At 40.4% G+C, this 18,427-nt stretch overlaps 2 protein-coding genes across 7 annotated transcripts; both read right to left on the bottom strand.

The window, feature by feature from the left end:
- Nucleotides 1-97: 97 nt before the first annotated feature.
- On the bottom strand, nucleotides 98-9,810 carry LOC144005174 (ubiquitin carboxyl-terminal hydrolase 42-like). Of its 5 annotated transcripts, none has more exons than XM_077503165.1 (18): nucleotides 9,624-9,810; nucleotides 8,090-8,336; nucleotides 7,578-7,784; nucleotides 7,367-7,477; nucleotides 7,115-7,214; nucleotides 6,932-6,999; nucleotides 6,776-6,846; nucleotides 6,604-6,686; nucleotides 6,420-6,531; nucleotides 6,191-6,331; nucleotides 5,886-5,986; nucleotides 5,555-5,720; nucleotides 4,101-4,742; nucleotides 3,908-3,996; nucleotides 1,888-2,817; nucleotides 661-950; nucleotides 520-585; nucleotides 98-458 (listed from the first exon to the last, which is right to left on the bottom strand). In XM_077503165.1, the coding sequence occupies exons 2-17, from the start codon at nucleotides 8,325-8,327 to the stop codon at nucleotides 542-544; spliced, it is 3,393 nt and encodes a 1,130-aa protein (XP_077359291.1). In that variant the 5' UTR covers nucleotides 8,328-8,336; nucleotides 9,624-9,810; the 3' UTR covers nucleotides 98-458; nucleotides 520-541. The 5 variants fall into 5 exon arrangements, with proteins under 5 accessions (XP_077359291.1, XP_077359294.1, XP_077359292.1 ...); XM_077503168.1 differs by having other exon boundaries at nucleotides 8,090-8,310; XM_077503166.1 differs by having other exon boundaries at nucleotides 9,544-9,629.
- An 841-nt stretch (nucleotides 9,811-10,651) lies between these two features.
- On the bottom strand, nucleotides 10,652-18,420 carry LOC144004650 (eukaryotic translation initiation factor 2-alpha kinase 1-like). 2 transcript variants are annotated; one of them, XM_077502018.1, is made up of 15 exons: nucleotides 17,883-18,420; nucleotides 16,257-16,424; nucleotides 16,041-16,177; nucleotides 15,758-15,798; nucleotides 15,349-15,448; nucleotides 15,183-15,263; nucleotides 15,006-15,099; nucleotides 14,878-14,926; nucleotides 13,811-14,207; nucleotides 11,850-11,958; nucleotides 11,611-11,717; nucleotides 11,442-11,550; nucleotides 11,284-11,363; nucleotides 10,990-11,223; nucleotides 10,652-10,911 (listed from the first exon to the last, which is right to left on the bottom strand). In XM_077502018.1, exons 1-15 carry the CDS (start codon nucleotides 18,049-18,051, stop codon nucleotides 10,783-10,785), a joined length of 2,004 nt encoding a protein of 667 aa, XP_077358144.1. In that variant the 5' UTR covers nucleotides 18,052-18,420; the 3' UTR covers nucleotides 10,652-10,782. The 2 variants fall into 2 exon arrangements, with proteins under 2 accessions (XP_077358144.1, XP_077358145.1); XM_077502019.1 differs by lacking the exon at nucleotides 17,883-18,420 and adding an exon at nucleotides 16,711-16,816.
- Nucleotides 18,421-18,427: the final 7 nt, after the last annotated feature.

Below are 18,427 nucleotides of genomic sequence, written 5' to 3'. Positions count from 1 at the left end.
TCAGTGAGTGAAGCCTCGCTTGTTCATTTGTTCATAATTTCGCCCCCCACAAACCCTCCAACCCGCCAACCCTCCAACCCCCCCCCCCCCCCTCCCCCAGCGGTGACGATGAAAGAAACTCTAAATCATCCACGCTTCCAAACGTGTTTTCAGCAGTGCGTGGGTTTCCCTTTAATGTGAAGCGAGTGGATGATGATGAGTTTTCAAGTCCTGAGTTCCACTGAGCAGCAGTCGAGATGTTTTAAGCGCCAGGCTTTGTGTGTTCCATACACGTATATATATTAATATTTGTCATCATTCACGTCCGACAGGGGTAGGAGTTACTGCAACTAAAAATCAATGCTTTAAAAAGTGAACGTTTAAAACACTTGACGTGCGGTAAAAATATTTGTTTTGTTTCCCAACGAAAGCACCAGGTCGTTGAATCATTCCTCCGCTGTATATCTCGGCACAGGGTTCTGAAACAGCAAAGGGAGTATAAGAGGAAATGGGCAAAGTCGTATGTTTTGTGACACTCACAGTCAGTGCTTCATGGTCCTGCTCAGCACAGTGGACCATCAACGTTGGCTTGGCTGAAACCGTTTCCTACGAAACAGGAACAAAAACGCCGTCAGCTTTTATTTTTGACCTTCTGATAACTTGATAATGAGAGTGTCGTACCCGTGTATCCATTAAGGTGGCTGTGAAATGACCCGTTTGCAGGTGCGGCGGGGGATGTGACGTGAGAGGGGGCGGCGCCATCATGGTCGTCGTCGTCGTCGACGCGGCAGCGTTTCTCCGGCGAGCAGTTGTTCTCGTCCTGTGTGGCGTCATTGGAGTGACGCCGTTTGCGGGATTGGCGCTCCTCGCTGCTGCGGCCTTCGTGGTCGCGGCCGTCCGGGCTGCGCTGCTCGCTCTGGTGCCGCCTCTTTTTCTTCTTTTTTACGTCGTAGCCTCGGTCCGAGTCGGCGCTTGTGACAAAGAGATAAAAAAATAAATAAAAATAAAAATTACATTATTGAGAGTACTGCAATTATTTGTTGGATTCATTTAGCTATCTTTTCCTAAAAATTATTAGTTATATAAATAATGGCTGAACTAATTTATTGTAAATAAAATACATTTTTAAAGTCAAAATTTTATTATTATTTTTTTATTAATTTCTACAAAAAAATAAAAATAATTAAAAAAAATCATCCACACTTTTTTTTTTTTTTTTTTTTTTTAAATAAATACCGGAACAAGAAAAAAAATAATTGTAGTTGTGTAACATTTTTCTATTAAATAAATGATTAAACTTAGTTATTTTATATGCATGCACAAAGTTATTACAATTAACAATTATGCATGAAACACGAAATGAATACTGCTTATTTTATTTCAATTAAATTCATACATTATTTTATAATAAATTAGACAACTTCAAAAAAAGAATAAACATTTCTCTATTAAATGTGTTTATAATTAGCATCTATGTAAAATTTTACATAAAATCTAAAATCATCCAAATTAGCTATTTTAAATGTTTTGTAATTTATTAAAATAGTTAATTTGTTACAAATTACATTAAAAAACAATTTTCAAACGAGTAAGTTTTTTTTTCTTAAAAAAAAAAAAATTAAAAATATAGAAAATAATTTAATTATAAACAACAAAAACTAATCTAAATAAAAATTATTAAAACTGTTTTTCATATAAAATATAAAAAGCATTGTTATTCATAGGGAAGTTCAATACCACTTTTTCACTCTTAAATACTCACTGACACCAAGTACCGATGCTACCAATATTTATGCTGCATAAATAATTTTTTTTTTGCTACCAATATTTATGTTGCATAATTTTTTTTTTTTTTTCAACTGGTACCTATGGACCTGGTCCGAAATCAAATGTGGCACAACTCCTCACCCATGGTCCCGGTATCTTTCTTTATCCTTGTTCTTCTTCTTCTTGCTCTTTTTGTGTTTTCTGCTGTGCCGCTCCTCAGGGGTCACAGAGCGACCACTCCTCCGGTGATTTTGGTCCTCCGCCCCCGGGGGAGCGGGCCGATACGCCGACCTGTTCGTCTCCCTTTTGGGCTGGTGGTCCCGTTCCCTGCCGTCGTCTCTCGTCCCGCGAACATCCCGGCCGTCCTGCTGCCACCTCCAGCGGCCGGGAGAATCGTTGCGGTAGGAGTGGCCGTAACTCCTGCTCTGGTAATAGCGGCCTTCCCTGGACCGATGGTAATAAAAGTGGTAGTGGTGCGAGCAGCGATCACGGTCCCGCTCCCTGGGGTGGTTGCCGGTCCGCTCCCAGTGACGCTCGCTGTCCCAATCCCGGTAGTAATAGTCGGGATCCCTGCAGGAGCGGTTGCGCTGGTAATGATGGTCTCTGTAGTCCCGCTTGTAGCGATTCGAGTCCCACTCGTGACTCCTGTCCCTGTAGTGTCTGTCTCTGTCCCTGCTCCAGTCAGACGAGTACGGCCGGTCGCGACACCTTTCCCGCGATGACTTCCTTTCGCAGGCTCTGGGGGGCGGAGCTGGCTGGAGCTGCTTCTTCACATCGGCTGCTGCCGATGAGCCGTTGGTCAGCGGGACATCCGCGACTTCATCGGCACGAACGGGAACCTTCGAGAGAGGCGCGCGAGCGCCGGCGGCGGCGAAAGAGGAGTCGGGCGAGGTGGCAGGACTGACGGACGCAGACTCGCTGGATGCGGATGAATGGGTTTTGTTGGTGGAAGCGGCTGCGGCGTCGCAGGCCGTTTGCTGAGGCGGGGCATCGGACACACATGCAGCCCTTAGGTCGGGAGGGATTTGCTGGCTTTCGCTGGCAGCGGAACTAGCCTGGGACTTTTCTTTCCTGCAACAAAACAGGCAAACAAGGACAAAGTAAAACACAGTTCAGATTCTTCCTTTGAGAACTTATCCTCTTTTATGAAACTACAAATCTTGTCTGTTCCCCCGTCATTGCTTTGATCGTTATTATTGTGTGTAAAAAAGGTAAAAGGTGAGTTTAATGACTTAAACCTAGGAATTTTAAAATGATCAAATTAGGGTTGCTCGTACATGGAAAAAAATAATCACGATTATTTGGACAATAATTGAAATCACGATTTTTTTGGTACAAAACTAAGAAAATGTTTAAGCATTTAAAACTATTAAGACCAATTTAAAAAAAACAAAAACAACATAATTATGTAAATTCCATTTGGAACAAAAATAATTTATATTAATAAATTAATTTACTTATTTATGACAGCAAAACTTGAAGTTAGTGTGCAGCTTGTGCACTGTGCAGTACAGGACGATTTATTTTTTGGTACAAAACAAGAAAATGATTATATATTTAAAAATATTAAGACCAATACACTAATTATGCAAGTTCCTTTCGGACTAAACAGAATTTATAATAATATATATTTATTTATGTTGGCAAAAACTTGAAGGTGGAGTGCAGCACGTGCACTGTGCAGTAGGCTGATTTTTTAGCACAAAACAAGAAAATGTTTAAATGTTTAAAAAAAAATAATAATAATTAAGACAAAATTATTTGAAACACTATAATAAACAAAATGTATTAAATTAGTTACTTTAACATTTAAAAATGGTGCAAATGTATAAAATTAAACAACTCGAAAATTAGTACTGATAATCTTTTTTTGACGGTTATGCTGATTTTGTAATTGTCGAGTATAAATTTAAATTGTAATAGAATTTCTATTAATTGCACAGCCCTAAATTAAATTCAAGACTAAAATTACGATTCAAAGAGCCATTATTGCTTCAAGGTTTTCTTCCTGTGTATTTTTCAACAAATAATATGACAGTCAAATCTACTTTAATTAAAACTATTAACTTCCTAAAAACTTGAATTTGCAGTCTTTTAGACTGTGAACTTTCAAATGCTGGTGAGAGCAACTTTTGACATTCTAGTTATATTGAAAAGCTACCTTGGTTGACAGTGGCCAGTGTCGATTCCATTCACAGTCAAAGTCAAAGTCCTCTCTGATGACAAACTTTCATCACTAGCAACAGGAATCTGAAAGGCAAATTTTAATGATAGCGCAACATGCCATCATTGGTACATCCAATAAAAGCGCCGTACCAAGAAAAAGAAAAAGAAAAAATAAATATACCACTTACCTTCTCAGCACTATTATGTCCATTAACTTTTTGAAGTCCATAATGGTGTCCATTTTGGATGGTTTCAGCTATGCTGTGTGAAATTCCATTTAAACCGTTTCCATGATGGTGCGCGTCAGAGTCCCCGTTGGCAAAGTCATTCCTTGTTCTTTTACTTCCATTCAGGTGACTCTCCCCTGAGCAGCCGTTACCCAGGGATCCACCGTTCTCTTCGTCCGACTCCTCTGACAACTCTTGGCTGTACGGCACCAAGAAGGACGAGCCGCTCCCGCCGCCCTGGTGATCGCCGTTACTGCGCGTCGTGCCGTTGACGTGCTTGAGCTGACGTGGGATGAAGCAAGCATCTGAGGTAGACTGGGAGGAGGACGCTGAAGAGCTGCAGGCCGAGGCGGCGGAGGAGCAGCTGGCTGATGATGACGACGACGACGACGAAGAAGCCAGGCGATTCGGTTTGCCTTGGCCGTTGCAGAATGACAGCTTCAGCCGCTTCTCGTGCTCTGGGATCAGCGAAGGCTGGCCGGCCAAGTGCGACATGGAAGAAGAGGCGGCCGCGCTGTGGTTGGGTGTTCCCGCAACACTGCTGCTGGTGCTGGGCTTGGGGCAATCCCTCAAACACCCGTTCCCATTCATGTGGAGAGAATTCTGCAGAGGCCAAAAACTCGGTCAAACATTGACTACTATTTAGTAGGGATATTACGGTAAAGGCAGTATCGCGATATCATGATATTAAAACTGCCACAATATCGTCGTCGTCGTGTTCACAATATTTAAAAGGAACACATCTATTCAAAAAGTCGGGTTGATTTCCATATATGCAGTTCTAGCACCCTCTGGTGGCTAGTTTTTTAGTGCAATTTAATTTTCATTAGGGATGTTTTGGCCCTTCCATGTTTAAAATCTACGCTAATTGTCAGTCCATTTATATTAAATAAAATAATACAAAATATAAATAAGTAAATAATATAAATAAAAAATATAATATATATAATAAAACAAATAATTTAATTTTGGCCCTTGTATGTTTAAAATCCACGCTATTGGTCAGATGAAGGGCAACGTAATATGCCTGTGAACCGAGTCAATATGTGGAGGAACTCAATGTGTGCGTGCATTAACAAGTAAGCGCCTCAATATTGTTATTGGAGATTGTAGGTGGTTTATATGCATTGCTGTTATGTGCAAAAGCACATTATTGTGCTTTTTTTTCCCTATGAGTTTTTTTTTTTTTTTTTTCACAATATTGTGACCTTTATTAAATATTGCCAACCTCCCCACAATATCGTGATAATTATCATATCGTGAGCTTCATATCGTGAAAATATCGTATTGCGATGTTTGGATATTGTTACATCCCTACTATTTAGTTTACATTTCTTTTAATATTATTATGATAATACTGAAAAATCATCGTCATAAAATCAAATGTTGACATTGTTTTGGGGAATCAGCATTACCTTGGTCATGTGCGGGGGCAGCAGCGGTCCGATGAAGCCCACGTTGTTGAGATGGTTGATGGTGTTGATGCGGGATATCACAATCGGTCTAGGTGACGACTGACCGGGCACAGCTGAGTTATGGGCCATGTACCCATAATCCCCTTCTTTCTGTCTATCACAGGACCTTGATGTGAAAGCAGTAGATTTACTACACTTTTTTTTTTTTTTATAAACTTGCCATTGACATTCACAAAATAGTCAGGTAACAACATTTTGCAATACTTATGACTTGGGAGTAGCAATACTTGATGTCCAACGAGTATTAAAAAGTAATTAGTTGATGACTCACTTGATGTAGAAGAGGACATAAGCCTGCTGGTTAAGAACAGACCTGATGTCACTGACGGTCACCGAGGAATCGTTCATCTGAAACCACTGACCATTGCTTGCCTGGCAGACACAGACGAGATCAAAACGTTGGACCATCATGATTTCGTCATAGTCGACTTTTGGAAATCAGCGTTCAAGTCAATAAATCGGAACTGACCAAATGAATATGATTTCGTAAGACATTTGTGTGAATTCCACATGTATTTGAATGCCCAGTTCGAGCTTGTGGCATCCATAACAATCAGCAAACTGTCGATCCAGTACCTTAATATAGCAGAAGTAGTGTCCAGCGTGGCAGCTGAATCCAGAGTGGACGAGGACAGCAAACAGCCCGTAAAGCTGGGGCTCTCCTTGCGACTGGGACATGAAGGGCCGCAGGTCCAGGTGCTCGGGATATTTCACATCCTGATGCGCAAAGACAAGCTGATGAATATGAAAATAACTTGAAAGAAAAGTGAAAATTCTGTCATCAAAACAAGTTGCTGGACAGTACTTTTGTAATTTTCCCTCCACTGAAATTGGCAAAGCGTTTCAGGGACAGGGTGAGCACGTTGGAACTGCGATGGATAGTGAATCTCTTTGAGGCCGTGACCATTTTTTTGCACCTGGGAGGGGAAAAAATCTTTGTAAAAAGGTAATAAGCAGCTCCCTAAAAATATTTTTGCACAAAAACTTACTTGGAGCACTTGTAGGCATTCTCGCCGTCCAGTTGCTCTGGCTTGACAAACTGCTCAAGGGCCTTTGAGACACTCGGCGCCATCTGTAACAAGAGGCAATCCACAAGTTAAACACCTTTCAAACTTAATTGGACAAAGCACACTGGAAAATAATTCAAATTATTCCAGTTACTTTGATTTCGAGAGTGATGTCCAGAAAGGGGTCGAATGTATCAGAGACTGCTTTGCAGTTTAAACATTTAACTGAAAAAGAGGCATAAACAAAAAGGTCATCAGATTAAACGTCATGCTATAATTATAAAACCGTAAGCTTATGTAGCAAACTCACCTCTGGACCTTAGGTAGCCACCAAATACCTGATGAATGAAAGTGGTTGCCTGCGTTTGCCTGTCCAATCTGCCACACAACACAATAAAAGGGCTTAACTTCCCAAAAAATATTGTCAAATGCTACAACAAATGATTTCCCCTGCGTGTTCGATGCAAATCCTCAACTAAAGTATAAAACTTACTTGGTTCCAGGTAAGCAGGACTTTTGCATAGCATCCACCGTGTACCTAATGAATTCATGGGCATCCTCCTGGCTTCCATAGCGAAAATGCTTCGCGATCCCTTCATTGGGGGAGGAATAAAGCATAGATCAGGATACATGAATAAAATATAAAACTAGTTCCCTCCAAATTCATGATAGTAAACAAATAAACAGCGCCACCTATCTGTCATTGTGGGCAAATGCAAACACCTCAGTTCTCCAAAGCACTTACTTTTCAGCTCATTCAGCACACCAAGTGGCTTAATAACATTCCCAGAGTTGGCAAAAACCTGAATGATGTGGTTTTGCATGGTGCACATCATACAGAAGCCCGGCTCATGACCTGTGGCAGAACCAGATAATAATAATAAGAAGAAAAAAATAATTTAAAAAAAAAAGTCGAAACACAGACGACTTTGATGTGAGCAACTAAGACAACCAACATGTTTTCGAGTGCTCCCGCGACAGCATGTAGGTGGCGAACGGCGGCGTGTAGGTGAGACACTGGAGGGCTGAGTTGAGGAAACAAGTGTTGCCCATGTTCTGCAGGCCGGCGCCTATGCGATGGACCTGGTTCCACTTTAGGCTGAGACGCTCGGGAGAGAAGAGGACCTTCTGCGGCACATCAATGCCATCGCCGCTGCACAACACTAGACGCGCAACAGACTAAAGTTAGCCTGTGTGCATTTCTCAACCAGTTCCTGCAATTGTGCTACATTACCTATCAAGTACATAGAAAGGAAGCTGGCCCATTATGTTCATATATTTAACATGTTCTAATAACAGTGGGATAGAGGAAAACTACTAGAAAACTAAGCATTTTCTTTTCTTCCTAGACTTGTGGCGAATCACCATCACACGAGGTTCATCATCTTGGTTCAGCTTGAATTTTTCTTGTAAATCACAACAGAGATTTGTTCATCTAAAGATCAAAGAATAAGGCACTAAACCTTACCTTGCTCTTTGGGTCTGTCCACAGAGGAAGGCGTGCTGTTGTAGACGACAGCGCCAGGCATCGGGCCCAAGCATCCCCCCGGAACCTTCAATCGCGGAGAGTCACTGGGCAGTGTGGGGCCCACCGCCCAACTGCTGGAACAGCTGCTGTCCATCCCGTCTCCACTGGTGAAGGGGGATCTCTTGCAACCGACTGACTCGTGGTCAGAATTTTCGGAGGATCTGTCAACAATGGTCATAGTTCATTGCTGTGGGCGGGGGGAAACATAAAAGATTTTAGGAGAGGCAAAAATCACAGTTTTGTTCAAATATTCTTTAGAGCACTTGTCCTCTAATGTTTGGTTCATGAGGAAGCTGCCTGGCATGAGGTCGGTTTTGAGTGGTTGCCAACCAATCACAGGGCACATATAGACAACTATTCACATTTTTGAACATTTTAGTGTCTTTTTTTTTTTTTATAATGAGAAAAGATGATGGGGCAAACGCCACACCTTCCAATTGTAAGGCAGCCGTTTTGATACCAACATATACTGAACTACCGTTACAAGTTAACACATTTATTACAAAGGCAAAACTTTGGCTTCTATATATTGTGTGCGTAACAGTTCAAATCAGGTCGTGGAAACTTTCACTAGTAAGTTGTTTAGTGCCACAGAATTACGTCATACACAAAATCAATCGCCAATTACATGACTAGTAATAAATGGTTACCTAATGTCACTTTAATAGTCATTACAAACTATAGCAAAAAGGCTATGCTTAATGTGATCACTTGCACGTAAAAGGCTTCACATCCCGCACAGCAAAAAAAAACGTACTTCTGTCGTCATAAAAAAAAAAAATCACGCGTTACTATTATTTCAGAGTTAGGCGTTAAAAAGCTTTTACTTTTTATTTTCAGTTTGATAAAGTTACCAGGGGGAGGCGAATTTCCTGGTCGGGAAGCAGCTGTTCCCTCCCACTCCTCCGTTACTGACTCACGTTGGCGGCTAGGCCTGTCGCACGCACAGCCGTTCAATTACAATAAAGCATTCCTCAAACATGAGTGGCTTCTTACGGGAACACGACAATGGCTTTTAAACGTAGCTTCGAGCCGCCAAGCGAGTCTAAATAACCGTCCGTGTGAACGTTAAATGGACGAACACCATGGAAACGGCGACCATTACGCAAAAGCTAAGAGCGGAGCTAACACGTCGTGCTAACGTCGTTAGCCGATTTGGCACGATGGACGGAGGCTGACATGGCGGAGGCACAGCGACCCCCGTGGCGATTAAACAACACATTACGGTTTTGATTTAAAAAAAATAAAGAGTTTTATTCTACAGCATGGGCCAAGGCCCATGAACGCGTAGCTAGCATAGAAAAGGAGGGGCTCGACACCGGTACGACAGCCGAGTGTTCACTGCGCCGCTCCAGGAGACATGACAGAACCGGTGTAAGGATGCCACAACAAACCAGAGCGGGTCGGGGGCACCGGAACGCGACGGGCGCGTCGTTGAATCCCCACTCGAACCGAAACGTGTCGAGACACTCACCTGGAATGTTGTTAAATGCACGTTTGTAGCGATTGTAAAGCCATTCCTTATTTCAAAGCGGGTGTCCGGCGGTGAACAATGACGTAGATGAGCTTTCCACGGCAACATCCGGGTACCTGAGATAAAAGGAGGGCCGTGATTGGTTCCTTCTGTCGTTTTGACTGCGTTTACTGAAGATCCGTCGCACGTTCGCGCCGCCGACCTTTGTGTAAATGGACACTCATCATGGTGCGCGTTCCACATACAAATCAATTTATGAATGACGCCAATGGACTTGAAGCACATTTGGACTGACGTAAGCGTATAGTATTTTCGTAATCCAGCGATTCACTTACAGAAGCGCGGGCTCAGCTATTTAAACTTTTAAAGGCTCAAAGTATGGAGTACACTTCGTCATAAACACAACAAATCATATCCAAAAACGCATCAAAAATACTTGTGCAATTGTTTGCAATTAAAAAATGAAATTAATCAGCTAATGGTACATTAGTGTTTTTAGGAGTTTAAAAATTTTATTTGTACATTTCAACTAGTACCTTGATCATGAAAGAGCCATTTTCTACATTGCATGTGATTAGGGTCATGCCCCTGGACTGGTCACCCACCAATCCCAGGGTATATATGGCCAAGCATTTACACCTACATTGAATATATTTATTTAAAAAAAAAAAAAAAAAAAGTCAACACACCCGTGCTCAAATTCCAGGTTGTTGTGTTATAAAAAAAAAAAAAATGACACCAAATTTGGTTTCATGGGATTGGACCAATATCACAAGGTAGGAAAATGCGTTATAGCATAGTGTGCATTCAACTTCCTGAGATTATAATAATGAAATAAAAAATGTAATTTCCACAGATTTGTGTATTGATTTAAATTTGTTAAATTGCAAACTAACTATGAGAATGTTGCCAATGAATTAAGTCATGAACAAAATGAGTTGCAAAAGGTTCTGCTGTACATTTGCTTTTCAAACTGTTGACAAGTTTAAAAAAAATAAATAAATAAAAAATTGCCCAATACCATAAAGCACTGTCAATAATTTAATATGACATACAATTTTTCTAATGCACCTTTCCACACAAATCTCCCAAGAACACAGACACTCACATACAAAAATTAAGTCACTAAATTTGAAATATTTGGTGAACTTTTAAAGTGTCAGGTGTTTTCCCAACTCTGACCATTTTGAAAAGTGCTGTGCGAACACTGGAGCCGCTGGATTTGTTTCCTCAGATGAAGGATTTCTTCCTCTTGTTCTTCAACCTTTTTCTGCAAACCATAGATCACCTGAATGAAGAAAAACACAACATGAATAATTTCATTGAATTCGTAAGATTTGTCGTTTAACTCGACAAAGTTACATACTACATCTTTATTGCGGAAGAGTTCACTCTGTAGAAGCTGGCTGGCTGTGGGCCGCACGCTGGGCTCGGTGCTAGTCAGCTGCAAGATGTAATTGGCTAGGACGGGCCATCTGTTGCTGAAGGAGTCTGGCATTTTGCCCTCTCTCAGGTCCCCGAGTGTCCGGACTCGCTCCATCTCCGTTCCGAATGGCTGGAAAAGCTCAAGAGCGAGCACCCCAATGCTGTACATGTCCGACTAGGGGAGAAAAGACAATATTTTAGCAAAAGAAAAATCTCTTTTTATACACCTCTATACCTTTGAATCATAGTGGGAGCTCCTCAGTTGCTCTGGTGAAGCGTAGACAAATGTACCAACACCAGTAGTATGTGTCAAATCTGAAACGCACACCAGAAACATGATAAATTTAAACAATTTGCTATTCTGGTGTTAAAATGCGGCAAACGATGTATTACCGCTGATGGGAGAAATTTCGTGACTATCTAGTATTAAACCACTGCAGGCCAAGCCGAAGTCGCCAATACGAACGTGACAGTCATGACCGTTGAGGAAAATATTCCTTGGCTGTGAAGAAATTGAAACAATAATTAGCGTAGAGTATCATCATTTTAAACCACCAATTACCTTTAGGTCTCTGTGAATGATTCCACGCGAGTGAATGTATTCCACCCCTTCCAGGATCTTTCTTAGCAGACTGAACGTGTGCTCAGCATTCACACATCCATAAGGACCTGGGAAGGGAAGATGATTGTCGGAAATATTTTACAATAAGTTCAACCAATGTGATACTTCATGCGTGCATATTTTGCTTTTTTTTTTATTGTATTTTTTTTTTTTATATGAAATTGATGCAGAGTGAATACTTCTAGAAGCTTGCTCCTCTTTGGGCTTGGAATTCCTCTCGATCATCCAGTCCTTGAGCGAACGCTCACATAGCTGCATTTGGATGTAGAGCATCAGGTGGAAGTGGACCTGCGCACGCCATATCACACCAACTTTATTCATAAAGCACTCACGGATATCCTTCTGACTACCAGGAAAAAAATATTGTCCAATCATGTTTATTTTGATATTCCATAATCTTTGTGAAGTAACTGGAATACTGCAAAATACATTTTGGGGGGAAAAAAAGTTTTTATTTTTAAGCTATGATGTGTCCACTACAGAGGACATTTTTAAAACTTAAATGTTAGGCTAAAATACAGTTAAAATAATTCAAACAATACTTTAATGTGTTCTTAAGAGTCTTATAGAAAACATGCTAACAACATTTAAAGCCTAAATTTGTTCAATAAAAAGTGTTATACACCTCTTCCCAAAAAAGGGCTTGCAGTGAGGGAAGCCATTTTCTTTTATGATGCATCAAAGGCAGTAAAGCCCCATTGCTACACATTTGGTATCATTGGAAAGCTCTCAATGTCCTCTATAGAGCACATAAAGGAGTTAATTCAATCATATCATCAATCATATGTGAGAGATATTCAGGTTTAAAAAAGGTCCACTGCAGAGGACAAATTTGAATTGCTGGTAGTCAGGAGGTTACTTCAAACAAATTACAGCTGAAATCAGTGATAAAACAATGAAACTAAAAGGTTTAAGCGCTTTAAAATAGACATCAAAAAGGCTTGTGTAATGTGCAAGGCAGATTGGGCCACAGAGACTTTGGTCTTGTTTATTTTTTTTTACTTTAAATCTGCCCTTCAATGTAATGCTTCAAAAAACATTTACCATTTTTAATTCACAAAGTATTGATCCATCAAGCCCGCTTAATTTTAAGGGCAGCAAACGAAAATACAGTGTCCCTTCGGAGCTTTTGTTGAGATCCAAGGAGCAGCTGGCAACAGTGTCCGGGTAAAGCAGCTCAGCGAGATAAGACCATTTACAGATTTAAAAACCAATAAAATCCTTTTAAAATGGACTCTCAAGTGCACAGGCCGCCACTGAAGCTGCGTGCAAAGCTGGAGAAACATATATTGCTAGTTTAGACACAAACTTTGATCCTAAAACTTTTTATTTTATTTTTTTTTAATCCATAGCAGCTCCTTTGGCCACATGGGGGCAGTACGACACAGACAAACACACGAGACTTTTCCCAGATGATAAAGAATATATGCCTATGAATATTGTTATATTATCTATTACTGCACTGTTTGCGTAGAAATAAATAGTGACATTTGAACAGTGATGATATAACACCATCATACATAAGCTACTTGTTCTAGGTTGTTTCCCAATATGCGTTGCTAGCATTAAGCTAGCGGCCTTTCAGGCTTATGAGGCCATTTTAAATTTGAAGTAGTAAACAGCTTGATGACATTTTTAGGGATAGACTGATAATCAGCGATGGGCGTCGATATTGAGTATTTTTGACAAATATCGGTATCAGCCTTTTTTTAAAATCTGACAGCCGATAAAAAGTAAATCTAAGTAAACAAAAATTAAATTGCACTAATAAACTAGCCACTAGAGGGTGCTAGAACCGCACACATGGAAATCAACCTGACTCTTTTAACAGATGTGTTCCTTTTAAATATTGTGAACATGACGACGACGATATTGTGGCAGTTTTAATATCACGATATCACGATATTGCCCTTATCGTTACATCCCTATTCTGGAGTGAGTTACAAAACATAAATAAATAAATTAACCCAAATGATGGCTCATGTATACGCATAGTTCAAGGCACGTGTACTTCCTTGTCCCCAATTACTACGTTCCTATTTCAACAGAAGAAAATGCAAACAGTCCACTGTACTACTCACACAGGACATCTAATCTCCTGAAATGACACTTTTATTTTCTTCCACTTTAGTACACTTACCTCTTTAGAGGGTCTTGCCGCCTGCTTGTTGTTGTTATACTGCTCGCACTTCTTTTCAACACAGGAGGAGTTGTTGTTGTTGACCTCGATGCTGTCGCTGCTCGACTCCTCCTCGAACCGCCCCGACGCGTCCCAACCGATGGCGGGACATTTGGAGGCTTGAACGGACGCCCTCTGTCCCAGGAAGACGCAGGGGACGTAGTTCTCGGGGATCCGTCGCATCATGTTGGGACACACCCCTTGGCCCTTGTCGAGTGTCAGCGCTCGGGCTTGGGCGGGCGGCCCGTGACTTGGAGGGGGCACGGCGGCGTTTGAAGAAGCGTTGGCCTGCGGCTGGCTTTGGCTTTGGAAAACGACAGAGAAACTTGAGCTACTGCTGTCGGGGTCCTCGTCAGAACTGCAACAAAAGGGTCACGCATGTTAGACTCAAATTCTGTTAGCATTTATGTATAAAAAAACAAAAATCTGATAGTTGTGGGAATGCTGAAGCATTCACAAGTTATTGTGATTTTTAATCTCCATACTTTTTTACCGTGTAACAACTCCCAAATAATACTTCCAATTTACACTGTTCAAATTTCAACTAGCTTCATAAATTCACACCTCCCGGGGTATATATCGTCTGATTCCACATTACTGACAGTATTTGCACAATTTAACTTGTAATATAAACTTTTCCCCATTTATTTTCAATGGGACAGACATTTAACTTTTTCTAAGTATCACTTTCCACGCCCACTTCCATACATGTAACTTATCATTACCAGGTGCCTTACACTGCTTGGTGGCACAGTTGGTAAAGTGCATTGCCCAGTAACCAGGAGGTCACAATTTCATAATTTATCTCTCAATTTACTTCATAAGCATTCCACATGCATTCAAATTTTATCATTCAGCGATTAGCATTCAGCTTTCAGCATTCCCACGCAATTTCTCCAGAAATTGCACTTAGTCTAGTTTTTTGAAAAACTGATTTTTTTTTTTTTGCTTGTGTTACAAAAAAATAATCACATATTAAATCACAACTGCAGTATTCAGCCCTGGTATAAATATTTTAGTGATTTTACATGTCTTTTTGAGCAGGTGAGGCCAGTTCAGGTAGGAGATTCTCTGCGCCTGCAAAGCGAGACATTGCGCCATTACCGCTTTGACTTGAGAGGTTATTAAACGAGAAAAATAATCCGAGTTCCCTCACATGTCGCGGGCTGAACGTGTTCCATCCACGCTGTGTGATAGCCGACAACGTTGACATGCTGCAAACTGGACAGCACTTTCACTTCCCTGAGGACCTATTTCGTAACAGGAACATCGCAATTAGGAGCTGATATTTTGGATGCGGAAGCAAAAATCAAAACTTCCGCTGACTTCTCACCTTCATGCAGTCATCCTTTGAGACTTTTTTAATAAGAATCTTCTTCACGGCGTAGCACTGCCCATCCAGTTTGTTCACCACCTTTGTCACAGGTAAGAGAAATTTGGTGGCGGACGTGCAACAGTCAAAATAGCCAAATAATAATTACCGATAATGCAGTAATCACCTTATAAACATTTCCATAAGATCCTTTTCCAATTCTACCAATTTCGTCAAACTCGCTCAGGTAACGTGACGTCTGGGCTTGAAACAGTCCTTCCTTTAGCCTGCGGGAGGACAAACAACATCTCAAAACAGGAGATCATTCTAACAATAATACATTTGACTTGTATGACATTAATTGTGAGATACTTCAAGTATTTATTTATTTATTTATTTTATTTAGCATTTACATCATACAAGCATTAAAATTTACTATGTTTTCTTTATACATATTAAGGCTTAAATGGATACTTCACTTATTTAGCCCATTATAGTATATTTAGTATATATATTTAGTCAGGAGGATATGTGGAAATATATTTATCAAAATGCCCTTTTTTGCTTCAAGAATTTTAATAACAAGAACATTTCACCTTAGTGCAGGATTGTGTGCGTTTATGTCAAGCTGTTGTTCCTACAGAATGAGAACAATAAAAGATACTCAAATCATAAACATTGACATAAAGAAATAAAACTAGAAATTAAAACAATTTTTTTTTTTGTTTTTTTTTGTTTTGTTTTTTAATTGCAATGCAGACCATGTCAAAAGTTATTTTTAGTAAATACAGCAGGCTGCAAATGGCCTCCGGACCATAGTTTATGAAACCACTGATCTAAGATATTGATGAGGACTTAAAAATAAATAAATAAAAATACCTGTGGGTACAGTGAGGAGCTAGCGGCATTTAGCAGCTCGGTGAAGGCCCGGTTGTGTTGGAGTCTGACTGTGCTGAACTCGTCGCTAATGGCCAATGGCGAGAGAAGATTCATTGAAGCCAAGCGCTGGCCAATCACTAAACAGAGACAAAAACAAAATGGCAAAATTTCAGGCGGCAATAGGATTTGACATCATGTCAACGTTGCGCTCTGTACCTTTAAATAGCATTCGCGAGCGTGCTGGGTTACTCTCGTAAACGAAGCACAGGTGCTCCAGCAGGGAGCCCAGGAGGAGGTGGTTGGGGATAGCCGAGGCAAATTCTTGGACGGACGGGTAGCGTCTACCCGCCATGAGCACGTCATGGTGACTGTCAGTGTCAGAAGCTGGAAATACAGAATACGGATTGAGGACGTGGCAATAACACGCGCAGACATGAGCGAAACTTGCGCCATGTTCAAGAAGCTTGTATTTTTTGACCAACGTGTGTCACAATTGCAACACATAATGGCATTACAGTATAAAGTATCACAGACTATTCAAATGCAATTACTTTTACAAGTACTATTTGAGCTTCTATTTAAAAAAACAAAAAAAAAAAAAAAAAACACTGCAGATATGACAACCTCTACTGTTAAAAAAAATGTGATATCAAAAGTAGAATTCTCTTACCTTCCTCGATTACTTTAGCTATTATTTCAACAATGTTTTTTTGTTTTTGTTCCATGCTTCCATAACAACACCCAGAGCAGCACCAATGAAAATTCTATTCAATTTGAAGGCAAATATGCTCATCTAGTTTATACATATGGGGGCGTGCACAGCTGCCCTGCTTATCTTGAAGGGCCAGTGGCCGTCAGACCTCCACCTCACTTGATGAACAGGGAGGCAGCATAAGATGAGATAATATTATAGCAAGAATGATCTTAAAGGACTGTCTGAAATTGTTTTTGAAGCTCCTTCTACCCATAGATAATAATTAAAAAAGGCGGAACTTAGTATTACTGACATACAGTATATGCATTAAGGGAAATGGTAATACCAATATCAAACTAAAAATTCACTCTTTCAAAGCATTTGTTGTACACTAGGCGGTGGCGTCATTAATTCTACATTTAAATAAAGAGGATATTGCTCAACCACTGCGTGTATGTCCTATCACTGTTACAGGAGGGTCCTGTGAGTTTGTTGGCTGATGTGAGTTTTCAGGCTACCAGTGTTCAGTCTAATTTTTAGTAAAATATTTCCTCTCGCCGCAGCCTCAAGCAGTGCTGCTGGTTTCCTCCACCTACCTCACCTGTTTATTTCAGTTAGGTGGCTGTGTTGTTAATGTTGAAACTTGTGAATGCCGATTAAGAGACTTGCACCTTTAATCATCTTTGTAATCTGGGGGGAAAAATGTAAACAAGTGACAGTCTATTATGCAGTGGTGGGGAATAGCTTGCTTTTCCGAATCAGCTGAATCATCATCATCATCATTAATATTCTCTCGTTCCGGTTCTGTCTTAAAAAGGGATCAAAATCTCAATTATGGTATTTATCTATTTATATTTAAATACCTTGTAACGTGGAAAAAATGAAGTGCCATTTACCATTTACATTTCGTTACTTCCCACCACTGACGTCAGTGCTAGTTTCAGCTTGATTATAATCTGTACACTTTAATGTCTTTTTAAAGCGAACATTAACCAACTTTTTTTTCCTGTCTTTTAAGGCTTTACTTAACGTATTGTTCAGGAGGCGACTACTGGCTAACACGAGCTAATACTCAATAGTCACCTGCTGCTACCTTTACGTGTGGAAACGTTACATAACACAAACTATTTAGAAGAAAAGCTGCTTACTGTCAAAGCGTACTTCATCGTCCTCTTGGGTGGCAAGACTTGGCAGGCTACTGCAGTCATGATTACTAACGGCTTTAACCAGACGGCTTCGGGGAACAAGAAGCTTATTACTGCTACTAGAACATTCCTCCGATCGCAAGAGCCTGCTGGCGGACGTTAAACTGTACATGTTACTTTGCCATTATAAATCACAGAGGATCGGAATTAACGTGAGCGAAGGCTACCTGTGTTTGTTAAAACAAACATGGTTACATATATCTGTTATCGGACAGGAACTCTCACTAAGTTTCACTCCAAGTTGGCGGCGGCCATCTTTCTTCAGACTTGGCGGAAGGGACTGTCCGCCAATAGAACGTATTACTACAAACTATTATTTGCTTTCGTTAAAACTATGAAATGCTAAATCAAGCAAACATGAGTTTAAATTGAGATATTGGACATTATAAATACATTTTAAAGAAAAAAAAATAGCTCCCGATGACACTTTATTTCTACGTTCAACACTATCATTTGCATGTGCGCCCTAAAACTACGTACGGACGCTT

The sequence above is a fragment of the Festucalex cinctus genome, chromosome 17 (assembly GCF_051991245.1).
Source record: "Festucalex cinctus isolate MCC-2025b chromosome 17, RoL_Fcin_1.0, whole genome shotgun sequence".
NCBI lineage: Eukaryota > Metazoa > Chordata > Actinopteri > Syngnathiformes > Syngnathidae > Festucalex > Festucalex cinctus.
This window is presented reverse-complemented; position numbering and strand designations above follow the sequence as displayed.